Here is a 14998-nt window from a genome sequence, read left to right on the forward strand (position 1 = left end):
CGAGGGTACTATGTCGAGGGTCGAGGGTACCATGTCGAGGGTATTAAAACATGAAATAAGATAAATAAAAAATAAAAGAAATAAAATAAAATAATAATTAAAAATAATAATTAATTCGGAAATCTTCGGGAATCTCCGGAACATTTTAGAAAATGTTCAGAAAGTTTCGTATGCCCTTCGGACAACACTCTGAAAAACTTCTATAGGCGGTCAGAATTCATCGGAAAATCGAGTTCGTGTTTTCTTTTGAAGCTGACCGCTGACCAAGTTACTTTTTACCGTTGTATCGCGGAAATTTTTTTCATGTTTCGAGTTCAATTAGAAATTAATTTGCACTTGGGAGTTTTTTTTTCAAAGCGGCTCGCGCAATTTTCAGCTTTTTGAAAAACTCACTCGTGCAAATAACTCTATACGGTATGATTACCTATGCAAACAATATTATACATGATGCATGAATTTTTCTCCTCGTGTTAAACAAATAGCTCAAATAGCGAGTGGTAGCAAATGGTATCCCACGGATCTTCCTCGGCAATCTTCGGATATTTTCGAACGTTTTCGGAAATTTTCTCAGAATTCGGAGAGTGTTCGGAAACATTCGTACAATCTTCGGATAATTAGTAAACTGTGTCTCTCCCGTCCCCCTCCGCCCCCCCCCCCCCCCTCCCTCCCAACAAAACAAAAGGATATTAAAGAAAAGTATTCTACAGCATAGTTAAGCGGTTGATTAATTCCGACTGTATGGGAGCCTCGAGCTCCAAGATAACAAAACAAGAAGGTCCTGCTTGCATTACGTGTCACGTGTCAGTGTAATTTCAAAGAAAAGCGCAACCAAAGCATTTCCATTTTGCGGGATAATTTTTTCAATAAGACTTCGAATACGATCACGGACACGATCACAGACAAAACCCACATCAAGAAATCTCGGCATCTAGTTTCTTTTATTGAACTAGCTGCTTACACGAAAAATTCCACGTCTCAGGTGCAAACAAGAACAAAATAGTCGAAAAAATGTGATATGATTTAGTTCACCATCATTATCTATGTTTACTTCGAAACAACATTTAGATCACATGCTTCAAGGACAGCACGCTGGCCAGGTTCCAATGCAGCAAAAAGCTCGTTGGAAATGAAGACAAGGCCGGTAAATACCGGATTTTTGCGTCTTAGATGTGCACACGACGGGTGATAATAAGTGTTAGAATAATCATGGCTAAATACGAGTTGTCCCGTAACTTCGTTTCTTCGAATTACCCTTCTATCCACGTGTTTAACGACAAGGTTAAATGGTGGCTTTCTATACTTGTCCACAAAGTCACTACCGCATCCATAGCACTTTTGTACTTTGGTAGGCAATAAACAAATCTCATAATGATACGGCGACAAGCCGGAATGCCACTGCTCGTGGGGTGTTGCATGATAGGGAGTACGTGCCATTCCCGACGACGAAGGTTGGTACAGCGACCGAGGCTGGTACAGTGACGGAGGTTGGTGCTGCGACGGAGGTTGATACAGCGACGGAGGTTGGTACAGCGACGGAGATTGGTACAGCGACGGAGGTTGATACAGCGACGGGGACTGGTGCAGCGAGGGAGGTTGGTGCTGCGACAGAGATTGTTGCGACAGAGGTTGGTGCTGCGACGGGGGCTGGTACAGCGAGGGAGCACCAGTACAGCTCGGCAAAGGAAACAACGGAAAAGGCTGAGAGGCTGGTACTAAGCTATAATTTGAAGACAGAAGGTCAGGTGCAGGCACATGAGAGCTACTAGATGCAGTGGTGTGAGATGGACGGTCTCGCTTGTCTGTCACAGCAAACGTCCCAGTGGCGGCAGTTTGTTTTGGTCTGTTAACCTTATCTTTTCGGGTGGCCTCCTGTGTGCGTTTTTTCCTTTCTGTCGGGCGAAAAGATGCTGCCGGATCGATTGTCAGACCTTCGGCATCGCTTTGTAACAATTCCTCCCCCATCTTTCTAGCTTTGTTCAGCTCACGCGCATATTCTCGTTTCTTACTTTGTAAGAAAGATGGCCCATCCCCACCTGTAGCTGTTCCCGCAGCATAACCTCTTAATTCCGCGTCTAACAATAAGGAGTCTCTAACGTCTGCTTGGCAGACCTCAAGAAGCGACATGTTTGGGTTATCCCGATGTCCCCAACCGGCATGGATGACCTCTGCTTGGTTCATTCTTGGTCCATTTTTCGGCGCAAAGGCACGGAAAATGAAACCTCTTCTGTCATGCCACCATGATAACCAACTTTGCAAGAACGATCGCTCCTCCTTTGCCGCGATAAACGAATCGAGACGTTTCTTAACAGTGTCGTAATGCTTTTCTGATACACTTTCAAGAAGTTCGTTGCAAAGGCTTTTAAATTCCTCCCCGCTTTGACTGTCGAGTCTATTCGCCTTTTTGTTTCGGTGGTCTTTGAAATGAAATTCGCAGGTTTTGATTCGTGATTTTGTACTTTCACCGAATACAGCACACAGTCCGGCTAAGTTTGCCCCTGCCAAGTCTGTACACCAGCCAATGGGATTGAAAGTTTCATTCTCACTGCCAGAAACTTTCTTTAAGATTTCGTTAAACAATTCCCAAAAGAGTGCGACATTTTGAGAATTTTCCGATTCCGCTTCCATTGTTCCCAGAATTATTTGTTTTCGCAGGAGCGAATGGTAGACGCTGGCAGTTAAGGTGACAAAGCCACGACAACGTTTGTACTTCCCGTCAAAATAACAAAATTCGCTATTGAGATAATGACTGCCATTTCTGTTCATGTTCAACGCTATCTTAGCTTTCTTTCGACTTGATTTAAACACGAAGGACGGCTTGTCTGGGTTTCCGCGCCTGTCATTAACTTTGTAAACATAAAATTCGTCCTTTTCATCACAATATTGCTTAAACGTAACCACTGCCTCGAAGTTGTGCCCGACTGGCTCAATGTCTTTCTTCAATTTTTTCTTTTCGTTGGAAATCCATTGTTTATCCAATGTTGCTTCGGCTTGCTTCTCTACGTCGCGCCAGTCGCACTGCTGGCGGATTGTCGATAATATACACGCAGACTGTAATTCTGCGGGTTTAATGTTAGGATTGTCCTTTAGAATCTGATGCACTTGATCTGTGTTTTTGACCGGTGCCTTTATCACTGGACAGGTGTGCTGTCCACAGTGATAGACTTTGGCTGACTTCTTTCCATAACTTATATATCTACGAGCAGAGCAGGGAACAAACTCAGCCATCAAACCACAACCCTGACAATGAAATTCTTCGCCGGTCTTCTTTTTCTCAAACTGCGTGGTGTTAATCACACCGTATTGCACTCTAAAAGGGCAATCGTTTCTAGTGCACTTGAATGATCCTTTACAGTCCGCGTACCTTACACGAGCATGTCCTCTCCAAGTAGTGGGGCAATTTTTCTTCCACTTTCTCCCATCCTTCAATGCAGCAACTAGTTTCTTTTTATCCAGTTGGCCCTTTATTTCGTAAACTTTGTCCCCGTCGATGTCGTCCGGTAAACGTTCCACTACTTCCTTGTCCACACCGTCCCATAGTTCAACGCTTATTTTCCGTTGCTTCAACCGGCACTCGTCAGCCAATCTTTCATTGTCACTGTCAGAATCGTCTTTGGAACTCTCCTCGCTATCATCTCGATCACTTAGAGCCGTTCTTGCAGCCCCGCTTAAATTCCTAAGGAAAAGCAAACCACTTAATTCAATATTATGCCTTAGTGGAAAATGTTAAACATTGTTTAACATTTCAATTTGCTGATTCTGGGCCAAAAATACAAGATTACTGCTTATTAAATTTTTGGACTTTGAGAGTGAGTCGTGCACGTCAGTTTTTCTAGAGGGGTGGGGTGGGCGCTTATTCGAGGCTGGACGCTCATAACTTTTCCTTCAAGGTTATTCAAGGTTGGGCGCTTAATCGGATAAATACGATATATTTGCCGTGACACCGTCCCTTTAAAAAGACCAACAGTTCTACATATTCTTACCGTTTAGGTTTTTTTCCCTGTTTCGGTTGAAACACTGATTTCATGAGTTCCTGCTCTTCAGGGTCAAAATCGGATAAGTCACCTTTATTATTCATCTTGTCCCATGACCTTTATACAGAAAAACACGAATGGTTAGACATCATTCAAAAACAACATTACTTATTAACAATATAAATATGAAAGATTTTGAGCCCGCGATACAATGGTAAAAAGTAACTTGGTCAGCGGTTAGCTTAAAAAATCACACGACCTCGATGAAGTGTTACACGTTTTTCAGTAGTGTTACTACTGAACTGCACTGCTCTCGGCCAATCAGACTCGAGTAATTTTTTCATGTATATTATTAACAGATTATAATATAGATAGGAGTCTACGCGCGCTCTGAAAAAACCTATGTTTAATCAGAGTATAAAACATAGAAAAATCATGTTTTACTGTTTTTCGTCAGCTTTCCTCGAGTGCTTCGCGCGTCGTTGACTATAACCAGTCGTATCCAACAAGGGCGAATGGAATAATTGGTTTATGAAATTCCCTTTTGAGTATACATGTAAATCCACTGGACATTTCATTTTGATGTAAAGGAAGTGAATTTATTTATCAGGTCGTTTTATCTAGGGAACTCCCTTTTTACTTGTATTTTAAAGTCGTCCCTTCTAGAGTAATGGATTTAAGCAGGAGTTAAGGAGTTAGCACAAGAGTTATGTTTTGGAGTTAACATCAGACGTAAGTCAAGTTTCTACTCGTTTTCCCCTTTGTTTTCCATAGTCGAATTTGTAGTTTTAATCGTTACTTAGCTTACACACTCATGCTTTCTTATTAGTTTTCACGGCAAGTGCTTTCCTAGTCAATATCAGAAACGGAAACAACGATGAACAAGTGTTAATTTACCTTTCTGAGCTTTTGGACTTGACTGGCGCGATTGTCAGGTCAACTTTTTCGATCTTGAGTGGTACCTAGAAATTAAAAGCAAAATGTTGTAAAATTAATTATTGCCAAAATATTTGTAAACTACATTTTTTTTTTTCATTTTGTTCTGTTCCTTTTGCTATTTGCCGTCCACCTCAGCGAAGTAGGGTCTGTGTAGCTTAAGGTACAGTGAATTGGAGTTTAAGCTGGAGAGGACTACCCGGAGAGCGGTAAGGAAAACGGGCGGTCTAGTACCCAGGCGTTCCCTTCCAACTTCGTTTCCAGAACGGCTCTATTCAAAAGCAAATCAGAGGTTATTATAGAAATCCCTGGTAACACGCGGGGGGCCGGAACAAGCTTTTGTGCGCTGATTCGCAGACGGACTATACCGGGGTTTTGTTCCTCTGCAACTGCAAGATACCTTTAGTACAAGCGAAACGACTTTTAGTTCGGACAAATCGAACTGTTGTCTGGGCGAATCGACTCTTAGTCCGGGCGAATGGCCTTTCAGGCATGTAAAATGTAAAGTGTAAAATGGGGTTGACTAGCCTACACGACTCCTACGGTTCGTGACATTTGTACATTTGCCGTTCTCTGTTCGGTCACTCGACCTTTCTTGTCGCTTCACTCGTGTTCATGAAGGGCACTTCATGTTGTGTAACAAGGAGGAATTTTAAGTGAATTTGAGCCGTTAGATCATGCTATGGCAAATTTTTTTTAGGTCATAGGTCTGCATGTTATCTGCGTGTCGACTCGTTGAGTTTGACACCTCTGTAATTTGCCATGTGTTTTTGCATTTTTTAGGCTCATTTCTATTGCAAGATATGCTTTTATGAGTCTCCATGAATTTGCTTTTGAGGGACGAAATATGAAATTTACCGTGACATGTTGCTTACTTGCATTCTATATTGTGAAGCCGGGCCCGGCTGTGATTAGAACTGTTTGCAAGCACAGTAGGTAGATCCTTATCACGGATATCATATTTGTTCTCGTACGATTTCCTTCGGAGACGCCGTAGCTTTACTTTGAGAAAGCTATACGTTTGTCTAGTGACATTCGTATGTTGCTTGCAGCTATCTGCTCGAGCTTATGTTTCTCTTGCTCGATGTATAGGTTTATTCCTCCTTTGGTTGTTCTGGCACCACACGATTCAAATGTAGCTGTTTACGCGCAAGTCCTGTTGACAGTTTTGCGTGTTTGGCCTTTCAGTGCTTCGAGACAATTTTCGACAAAATTTCGAAAACATTTTTGACACAATTTCCTAACATATCTCCTTTGACAAGAGACCTAGAATTTAGGTCTAAAAATTAAAGATTCCAACAAATAAAATCGAAAATAAAACGCAGTCAAAACGGACTCACCCTAACACGCTTGTCCTCCTTTTTAGACATGCCGCTAAATCCTGCTTTTGAATCCGAAGCTCCATCATCACTTGAACTATCCACCTACAAACACAAGGACCACAATTTAAGAACAGTATTATATTGTATTTTGCACACTGCATAAGCCATCCTTAACAAAACAGATTATCCTTCTCGGGATTTGCCCTGAAATAAAGCACATCTTAGCCAGACAACTAGGACGACAGTTACCTTATAAACAATTTCTCTTGATTTTTCCATGGCAATTAACATTGCCTGCTCCTCGTCCTCTTCCTGGTACCTCCTCCACCATGCATTTGAGGCCTGTCCTTTCACGGCCTCTGAGTATGTCTTCGACGGGGAATCCATATTCTCTAAATATCTAAACTTCGAATGAGACTACTGTCCTTGCAACGTGGGAAATCGAATGAAGATATCGACTTATGCTGTTTGAAGCAATTGAGTTGTTCAACAACACCGGAAATCGCGACTAGGTATTCTAACACGCCACTCCCCTATATTTGTTTGGCAATTTGCCGCAGCCAATCACATGTTGTGATATGGCATATGTATGTCAAAGCACTGCTGGCAAGCAGCGTGACTTGTCGACATATTCCGTCGGTAAATCAAATGTAACATTAAAATGTGTCCCAATATGGTCGCAACATTTTATGGTCTTGAGTTCAAACATGTTCCTTGACATTTGGATTACGCCAATAGGCCAGAACAAATACAACGAAATCACGCGTTGACCCCGCGTTGTTCACACTTGACAACGTGTAACTTGTGAAAGGCCTTTGTTTAATTTGAGACCCCATTTGCATGGTTGTCAAGCTTGTACCTTGTACGCGCTTTAAAACACAAAAATATCGCCAGCTACGCAGTGGAGTCGTGGAGTAGTGGAGTAGTGGAGTAGTGGAGCGCTCGTCATCAAGTGTTGAACTCGTCATCAAGTGCTTGCGTTCGCAGCTAAGCTTGCTAAGCTCGCGTAACCCCACTCGGGAGCCTGTTCGCAGGCTAAACTCCATATCTCACGAGTGCGATTAGCGAACTCTTGAGATATCGAGTTGAACACGAGGAGAAAAATTCTTGCATCGTGTATAATTTTGTTCGTTTTATAGACATACCAAGAACGAAGTTTTTGACGATTTTCCGATGAATTCCGACCACCTATAGAAGATTTTCAGAGTGTTGTCCGTCCGAAGGGCATACGAAACTTTCTGAACATTTTCTAAAATGTTCCGAAGATTCCCGAAGACTTCCGAAGATCTTTCGATCAAACATAATATCAAACATAATTAACGTCAACGATATCACCACAAAGTGTTCAATTGTTTTTTATTCTATTTTTAGAAACATATTATTATTTTTTATCTAATTATTATTTTATTTTATTATTAATTATTATTTTATATTTGAGTTAACCATTATTTTATTTTTTATTTATCTTATTTCATGTTTTAATACCCTCGACATGGTACCCTCGACCCTCGACATAGTACCCTCGACCCTCGACCCTCGACAAAAACCCAGACTCGCGAAAAACGCATTTGTCGGTTGAGAGTCTATCTTTTTGTCGAGAGTCGAGGGTCGAGGGTCCCATGTCGAGGGTCGAGGGTAATATTTTTTTCTGGGTTTGTTGTTTTACTCCTTGCTGTAGGCTCGATTTCCGCCGCTCAGTCGAGTCCGGTCTACATGTTCTTCCCCGATTTGGTTAAGTGTAAATATATCACAGACCTGATTATTCATCTATAACCTTTATAACATTCAATGTCCGGTTTTTCATGTGACTTCATCACGCTGGATACTTTGGCCGAATGATGTACTAATGCCATCAACTTTTGAATGGCTATCCGCGCAGAAATAAATCTAAACATTAAGTTTTGCAGTTGTAATTTCTTCAACAAAAAAATAACACATAGGGATAACAGAATGTGGTTCGCGTTAATATTTGTATTGACAGTGACAATGTTGTGTCAAAGTGCCTCACTCGCTTCGAATTTCACATTTTTAGCTTCAATTTTTCACCGTGGAAAACAAATGACAACGCTTTCCCTGGCTTCGTTTGTGTACCTTTTTCTCTATGACGCTTTAGTCGTTTAGGTCGTGTTACTACCGATGCGATTTCGTGGAGTGTTGGCTTCATTGTTTTCCACTGTTACTGACGGGCCGCGATGACAAATATTCCTTTGCAATTTATCAAACAGCAACTGTAGGTGAAAGCTGGAGGCGATGGAAGCTTTGGAAGCAAATTTACGGCTATTTTCTTCCTTCTAGTCAGGGAGCATATGTCTTAAAATAAATTTCCGTGGGATTTTTATGGTGAAAGCAAACCACCTACCTAAATGTGTTAAGGGAAACCTGAGGAACACAAAAAATGTTGTCGGCAATTTTGTAACCTGCACCGGCGGCTGCTATGGGGGGTCTATTTTTAGACCTATATGGCTCAACATGGAATCGAGGCTCGAATATAAAATGGCGTGGAAATACAATTAACTACAATAAATTTCCACAAAATTACCAGAAATATTTAATTTAGTTTATCTAATACATATCCATAGACTTAAGTAGTAAATACTGATCACATGATCAACACTGCACGAAAGCGAGGCTGGTCGTTTGTTGTTTTCAAATAAGCATCAAAGGCATGAAGGCATATATTTTGCTACTGAAAATTGATCAGAGAGTTAAATTTATTAAAGGGATTGTATTCAAATCAATAGCTCACTGAAATCAGGAAAAAACAATGATTTTGGTCAGCGGTCATTTTCATCATTTTAGAGGTCCGCCATGTTGGATTTACAGTCCATCTAGAGCGGCATGTTTTTTGGTGTTTAATAAGATATGGAAACGGATTCTGGTTCAAAAACAAACGAAACTGAGGCCAAAGGGTTGGATTTACACTTATGTATAATTTGTCAAAGAAAAAAACACGAAAATCTAGTTGAAAAGCCCGAAGCTCACGAAAAAGTTCTGGTATCGATCGAGGAATGGAGTAAGTACGGTAATCTTGAGTACACAGAAGCGTGGAGTAAGTTGAGGTTTGCTTCTGTCCAAGAGCTCGAGGATGGGCGGGCACCATGGCATAGATCATGTTATAAAGATGCAGTACATGCTGGGATGCTTAGACGAGCAAGAGAAAGGTATGAGAGGCAGCTCGAAGGCCCCAATGAGTCCAGGCGAAAATCACGACCAGATTCATCAGTAGAAATTCCTCAACTAACCCGTTCGAAAACGTCTCCCTACAATAAGAATGTCTGTTTTTTCTGCGATGGCCCACCCGGTTACCGTAAGAGCCTGCATAATATCAGTACCTTTTCTGCTGGTGAGTCTCTTCGCACTGCCATTGGGATGTCGGGTAATGATAAGCTCTCGGTTAAACTCAACACATCCATTGCTCCAGATGATGCTCATTCCATAGATATAAAGTACCACAAAAACTGTTGGGCAAACCATGTATCGCATGTTTTACGAAGAGAAACATCCGAATCATCATCTGAGAAGTTGGCTGGTGAGATTGCAGCACAAATAGAATTCCTGACAATGACGGAGATGACTTTGAGTAGCGGAAAAGTGGCGACTATGTCTGAATTACAAGATGCGTTTGAAAGCATACTAGAATCTAACAATGTGGAAAATTCGAGGGGCGGACGAAAGGCCTTGAAGCAGTTACTACTTCGAGAGATACCAGAGATAGAGTTTCATGCACCTAAACGTGTCAATGAGTCCGAGCGAGTCAGTATCAAGAAGACAAGAGATCAAGCAATTCAGATGGCTGAGGATCAGACCGCAAACATAGACTCCGATATGAAAACTCTGTTTGATGCTGCTGCAATAATTAGGAAATCTATCACCAAATGTAGGAAGTGGAAGTTTACAGGTTCACTGAAAAACCTGCCTGACGAGAACGTACCAGCAGAGCTTTTTAGTTTTTATAGATGGATTATACAAGGCCCAAAACATGAGCTTTCTGCTGGAAAGAAATGTGACGAAGTGTACAATCGTGCAATGGCTCTATCCCAGACCACTGTATCAATGTGTTTGACTGAGAGGCAGGTCAAAAACAAGAAGTCCGATGTTGTAAGATCCTCGTCGGAGATGCCGCAGCAGTTAGCCGTTGGGATAGCTGTACACCAGGCCGTGAGAAGCAAGCAGCTCATAACCATGCTTCATGGATTCGGAATGTCAGTGGACTACAACAGGATCCTGAGAGTAGAGGCCCAAATCGAAGCTAGTGTTCTAAAGCGCATGGAGCTGAATGATGGTCTATATATACCCCCTGATGTAGTTTTGGGTAGGCACGTCTTTTTTGCAGTCGATTATGTGGATTTCGCTGAGGACACTCCTGATGGCAAGAATACCTTCCACGGCACAGCGATGGCAATCTACCAAAGGCAGGAAGCAGGCGATGTAGCACCAGAGCTGACCGTGGACCCCGGAGATCAGTGTCGTCGGTCAATCAGAGAGCTTCCTGAATCTGTGACAACCTTGCTAGAATGCCCTGCACCACCCGGAAGGCCTGTTGGTCCCACCTTCCCCCAGTTTGGATTGTGTACCGAAGACCAACTTCCATTGTACATCAAAAAGCAAGATTTCACATGGCTTCTCGGACGCAGTATGACTAGAACGATCACCAATGGAGAAGTTGAAGACAATCAGCCCCCTAGTACCAACATCCCAGTATGGTCTGGCTATAACTCCACTATGAGTAGTTCCATGCCGTTGACACGAGTTGGCACCCCTCCCCTGATCGCTGCACCAGCACACGAGTGGCAGACTCTGCTTACCATTCTGATGCAAGCACAGAATATTAACACGGCGGTTGTAGGGCAGAACAGGAGGACTGTGATATCGCTTGATATGGGACTGTATCAACCGGCAAAGAAGTTACAGATGACCCGTCAAGATCTTGGGCATATAATACTTCGTCCTGGTGAGCTACACATCGTGATGGCCCAACTTCGCACAATCGGTGCATTCATCGAGAACAGCGGGCTGGACATGTGCTGGGTAGAGTCGGATCTCTATGGGCCTTCCACTGTGAAGCAGATTCTCGGTGGGAACCACGTAAAGAGAGGAGAGGCAGCGCACATGGTTACATTACAAGCTCTATTCAGCCTCTACCAGGAAGCCTTCTTCGTGAGACACCCAGCTGTACGCACGATTGTGGAGAAGTCGGCTAACCAGTTAAGCGATGCGTGTAAAAAAGGCGAAAACCAAGATATTACAGCAAAGCACGAAGAACTGGCACAGACCATCAATTCAACAGAGCTTGCTGCAAAGATGGAGCAGTTTGATGCAGACCATGAGGATAGTCCACCGTTCAAGTTCACCCGAGGGTACATGGCAATGGTTTTGGAGATGATGACGTTCATCAGAGCCGTGCGGACTGGAGACTGGGATCTTCATCTACAAGCCCTAAAGTTGTTTGTGAAGTACTTCTTTGCGCATGACATGTTAAACTACGCTCGTATGATTCCTGTTTACTTGGCAGAGATGGAGATAATAAAGGAGACCGATCCTGAAATCTACCATGAGTTCCAGAATGGCAACTGGGTGGTGAACAAGAACGCGAACGTAGCATTCTGTGCCGTTGGCGCTGACAACGCGCTTGAACACGTCAACAGATCAATGAAAGTCTCAGGTGGATTGATTGGCATCACGCTGAACCCTACTGCACGCACAAAGTATTTTTTGATTGCACCTGAGTTAGCAAGACTGGCAGAACAAGCCAAGCTGATGGCAGGTACTTCTTCTAAGACACAGACTAGCCATCACAACCTCACCACTGCTGTCAGGTTACGTGAAGAAAGGAACGTCCAGCAGCTGACCACTACTATTCAACGGTTCACCAACCCCTTCACAGTAGAAGGCCCTGATCTGTTCAACCTAGTGACGAAAGTGCGCATGCCCGAGAAAGTGAAGAAAGATCTCTGCGATCAAAGCGTCATTGGTAACAAGCTGTTCGGAACATTCGTTAAGGAACGGATACAGACAGCCGAGAAGAGCATCTGGGACGTGATGAAGAAGCGCAAGCTCCTAACGTGGAAGACTACTGGGAAAACAGTTAGGGTGGCTACAAAGGATAAGATCATCGAGCTAAAGGAAGATCGATGTCTCTTCGCGCGGATGATGGTAATCTGCAAGTCCCGTCCAGAGATAGACATCAAAGAGGCAGTGGGAGCGTACGAGTTCTCGGTAGTTCCACGATCAATGTTTGCCGCCGATGGCAATATGCTGCACTGTTCCGCAAAGAGCGCCTTGATGAGTATTCTAGAGAAGCTGCCAAGTGACAGATCAGTTGCGCAGGCTGAACCCACTGACCAGTTCGCTAATGCAGATGTGCAGATCAAGGTTTCCATTGTAGATGGTATGGCCGAAGTACAAGCACTGGAAAAACCGGATTGGATCAAGACCTGCTCGGATCTGGCCAATCATTTCACTGTGACGATCTTCGACAAGTACAAGGAGGCAGATGAAATTCGTCTTATTTTCGACAGGTTTGTCACTCCCGCTGATATTTACCTTGTAACCTTTGTGTTTATATTAGATATAATTACTTACATTAGTGGGCACGTTATTCTGCTTTTAGGTATGATGTACCATTGTCTTTAAAGACCGCAACTCGCGAATTTCGTCAGGGATGCTTGGAACCTATCAGCTACAAGATTACTGACACCACTCAGATTTCCAAGGTATACTATTAACGGTTTTTCATACAAAAGCAATGATCCTATATATAATGTACTACAAGAAGAATAGGGCCAGATATAGAGGTAAAGACACTAAAACTAGTACACCCTTTCTTATGCAGGTACCGATGAAGAGACGTTTGGCACATGTCAGCACCAAGGATGAACTGACGCAATATCTTGCCAGCAAGACTCTAGAGAAGGGGCGTCAGAATGGTTTGCACGTGGTGGTTGCATGGAGCAGTAAGTGTAGGCAACACACAAGGATATGGCGTACCTCGATAGCGACCAAGAGGAGGCAGATACCAAAATACTGCTACATGCAGTAGATGCCACCACATAAGGAGCTACGAGTATCAAGATCTTTTCACCGGACACTGACGTGTTTGTACTGGCCCTTAGACGTTACCCGGAGCTATGTGCGGACACTTCATTCGTCACTGGAAGAGGACAGCGCCACCGAACTATCCAGCTTTGTCCAATTGTCCGCGCTTTAGGAGCAGCTAGAACGGCAGCACTACCTAGCTTTCATGCCTGGAGCGGAGCTGATGTCACTGGAAACTTTGCATTTAAAGGAAAGCTGGAATGCTGGAAAGCGTTTCTTGAAGCTGATGAAGAATGTGTCACTGCACTTGCAGATCTCGGCTCTACCGTCGTTCCCACAGTGGGCATGTTCTATGCAATAGAGAAGCTAGTGTGCCAACTTTACCTGCCCAAGACAAAGATATCCAGCCTGAAAGATCTAAGGTGGCTCCTCTTTCGAAGAAAACAGGCCGAGTCAGAACGACTACCGCCTACACAAGCTGCTCTCCGAGAGGCCATTAAGCGAGCGCATTACCAAGCCATGATCTGGGCCAATGACAAAGTCCCTAATCCAGACCTTCTATCACCAGAGAACTATGGATGGAAAAAGGACAAAGGTTATTATAAATTAACAGTTGATATAGTAATAGACTCTCAAGTTCGACACTGCAGATCGAGATGACTTTAATGCATTGCCTTATTCTTTTATATTTCAGACAAATGGATGCCGGTGATGACGAAACTGCAGCCGGCACCCGACGCTGTTCTTTATCTTGTCAAGTGTGGCTGTGGGAAGGACAAATGCAGAAACAACAGGTGCAGCTGTCGAAGGGCGGGTCTCACTTGCACAGATCTATGCAGCTGCAGCAATGACGAGACAGGGGAAGCGTGTGACAATGTCGATATGATTGAGAATGATAGCTGTGATGATGAAACATCGGATGAGCAGGACGATGACAACAAGGAAGACGAGGATGATGAATGATTCTTACCTGACATCTATGTTCTGTAGACTGCAATGCATTATGGGCTCAGTTGTGTTATTTTTAAAGCAGTTATTATCGCCAAAAGCGTGACTAGGTTCTGGGTAGTAATAATTATATATACCTGTAAACCTGCTATGGTTAACATTACGCCCTCGGAGCAACCTTAATTATCGCTAACATATCGAATAGCTGATATAAGGCCTGGTCTAAACGTCGAGCCAACGTCGTGCCGAACCTAATTCCATTTGGTTTTATGATAGCGCGACGCTAGCACGGCAGTGGTTCTAAACGCCAATTTGGTTAGTTCTGTTTTCATCTAGTTGTATTTCTTCTTCGCACCGAAAGCCCTAATTTTCGGAAAGGAATTTGGTTCAGCACGACGTTGGCTCGACGCTTAGAACAGGCCTAACAAGTGCCGAGGAGCTCAGCCTCACTTTCATGTCGTCTTACGTGAACAAAACCTATTCAAATGTAGTTTAATTCACGTGAACAAAAAATATCATGTAGTTCACTTGTTGTAGTCATTTTTCTCAACAACTCGAGAAAAAGAAATATGCTTTTAATGCTTATTTGAAGACAACAAACGACCAGCCTCGCTTTCGTGCAGTGTTGATCACGTGATGAGTATTTACTACTTAAGTCTATGAATGTGTATTAGATAGACTATATTAAAGATTCCTGGTAATTTTGTGGAAATTTATTGTAGTTAATTGTATTTACACGCCATTTTATGTTCGAGCCTCGATTCCATGTTGAGCCATATGGGTCTA

General features: G+C 43.1%; 2 protein-coding genes across 2 annotated transcripts; one reads left to right on the plus strand and one right to left on the minus strand.

The window, feature by feature from the left end:
• Positions 1-919: 919 nt before the first annotated feature.
• Positions 920-6818, minus strand: LOC110052208 (uncharacterized). The gene is made up of 4 exons (XM_089284924.1): positions 6248-6818; positions 4869-4933; positions 3981-4088; positions 920-3673 (listed from the first exon to the last, which is right to left on the minus strand). Exons 1-4 carry the CDS (start codon positions 6275-6277, stop codon positions 1045-1047), a joined length of 2832 nt encoding a protein of 943 aa, XP_089141050.1. The 5' UTR covers positions 6278-6818; the 3' UTR covers positions 920-1044.
• Positions 6819-13501: 6683 nt separating this feature from the next.
• Positions 13502-14737, plus strand: LOC149115429 (uncharacterized). Its single transcript, XM_089284931.1, has 2 exons — positions 13502-13859; positions 13959-14737. The coding sequence occupies exons 1-2, from the start codon at positions 13610-13612 to the stop codon at positions 14225-14227; spliced, it is 519 nt and encodes a 172-aa protein (XP_089141057.1). The 5' UTR covers positions 13502-13609; the 3' UTR covers positions 14228-14737.
• The last annotated feature ends 261 nt before the right edge of the window (positions 14738-14998 follow it).

The sequence above is a fragment of the Orbicella faveolata genome, unplaced genomic scaffold (genome assembly GCF_042242905.1).
Source record: "Orbicella faveolata isolate gen_17 unplaced genomic scaffold, um_ofav_v1 contig_13, whole genome shotgun sequence".
In the NCBI taxonomy this organism is placed as follows: domain Eukaryota; kingdom Metazoa; phylum Cnidaria; class Anthozoa; order Scleractinia; family Merulinidae; genus Orbicella; species Orbicella faveolata.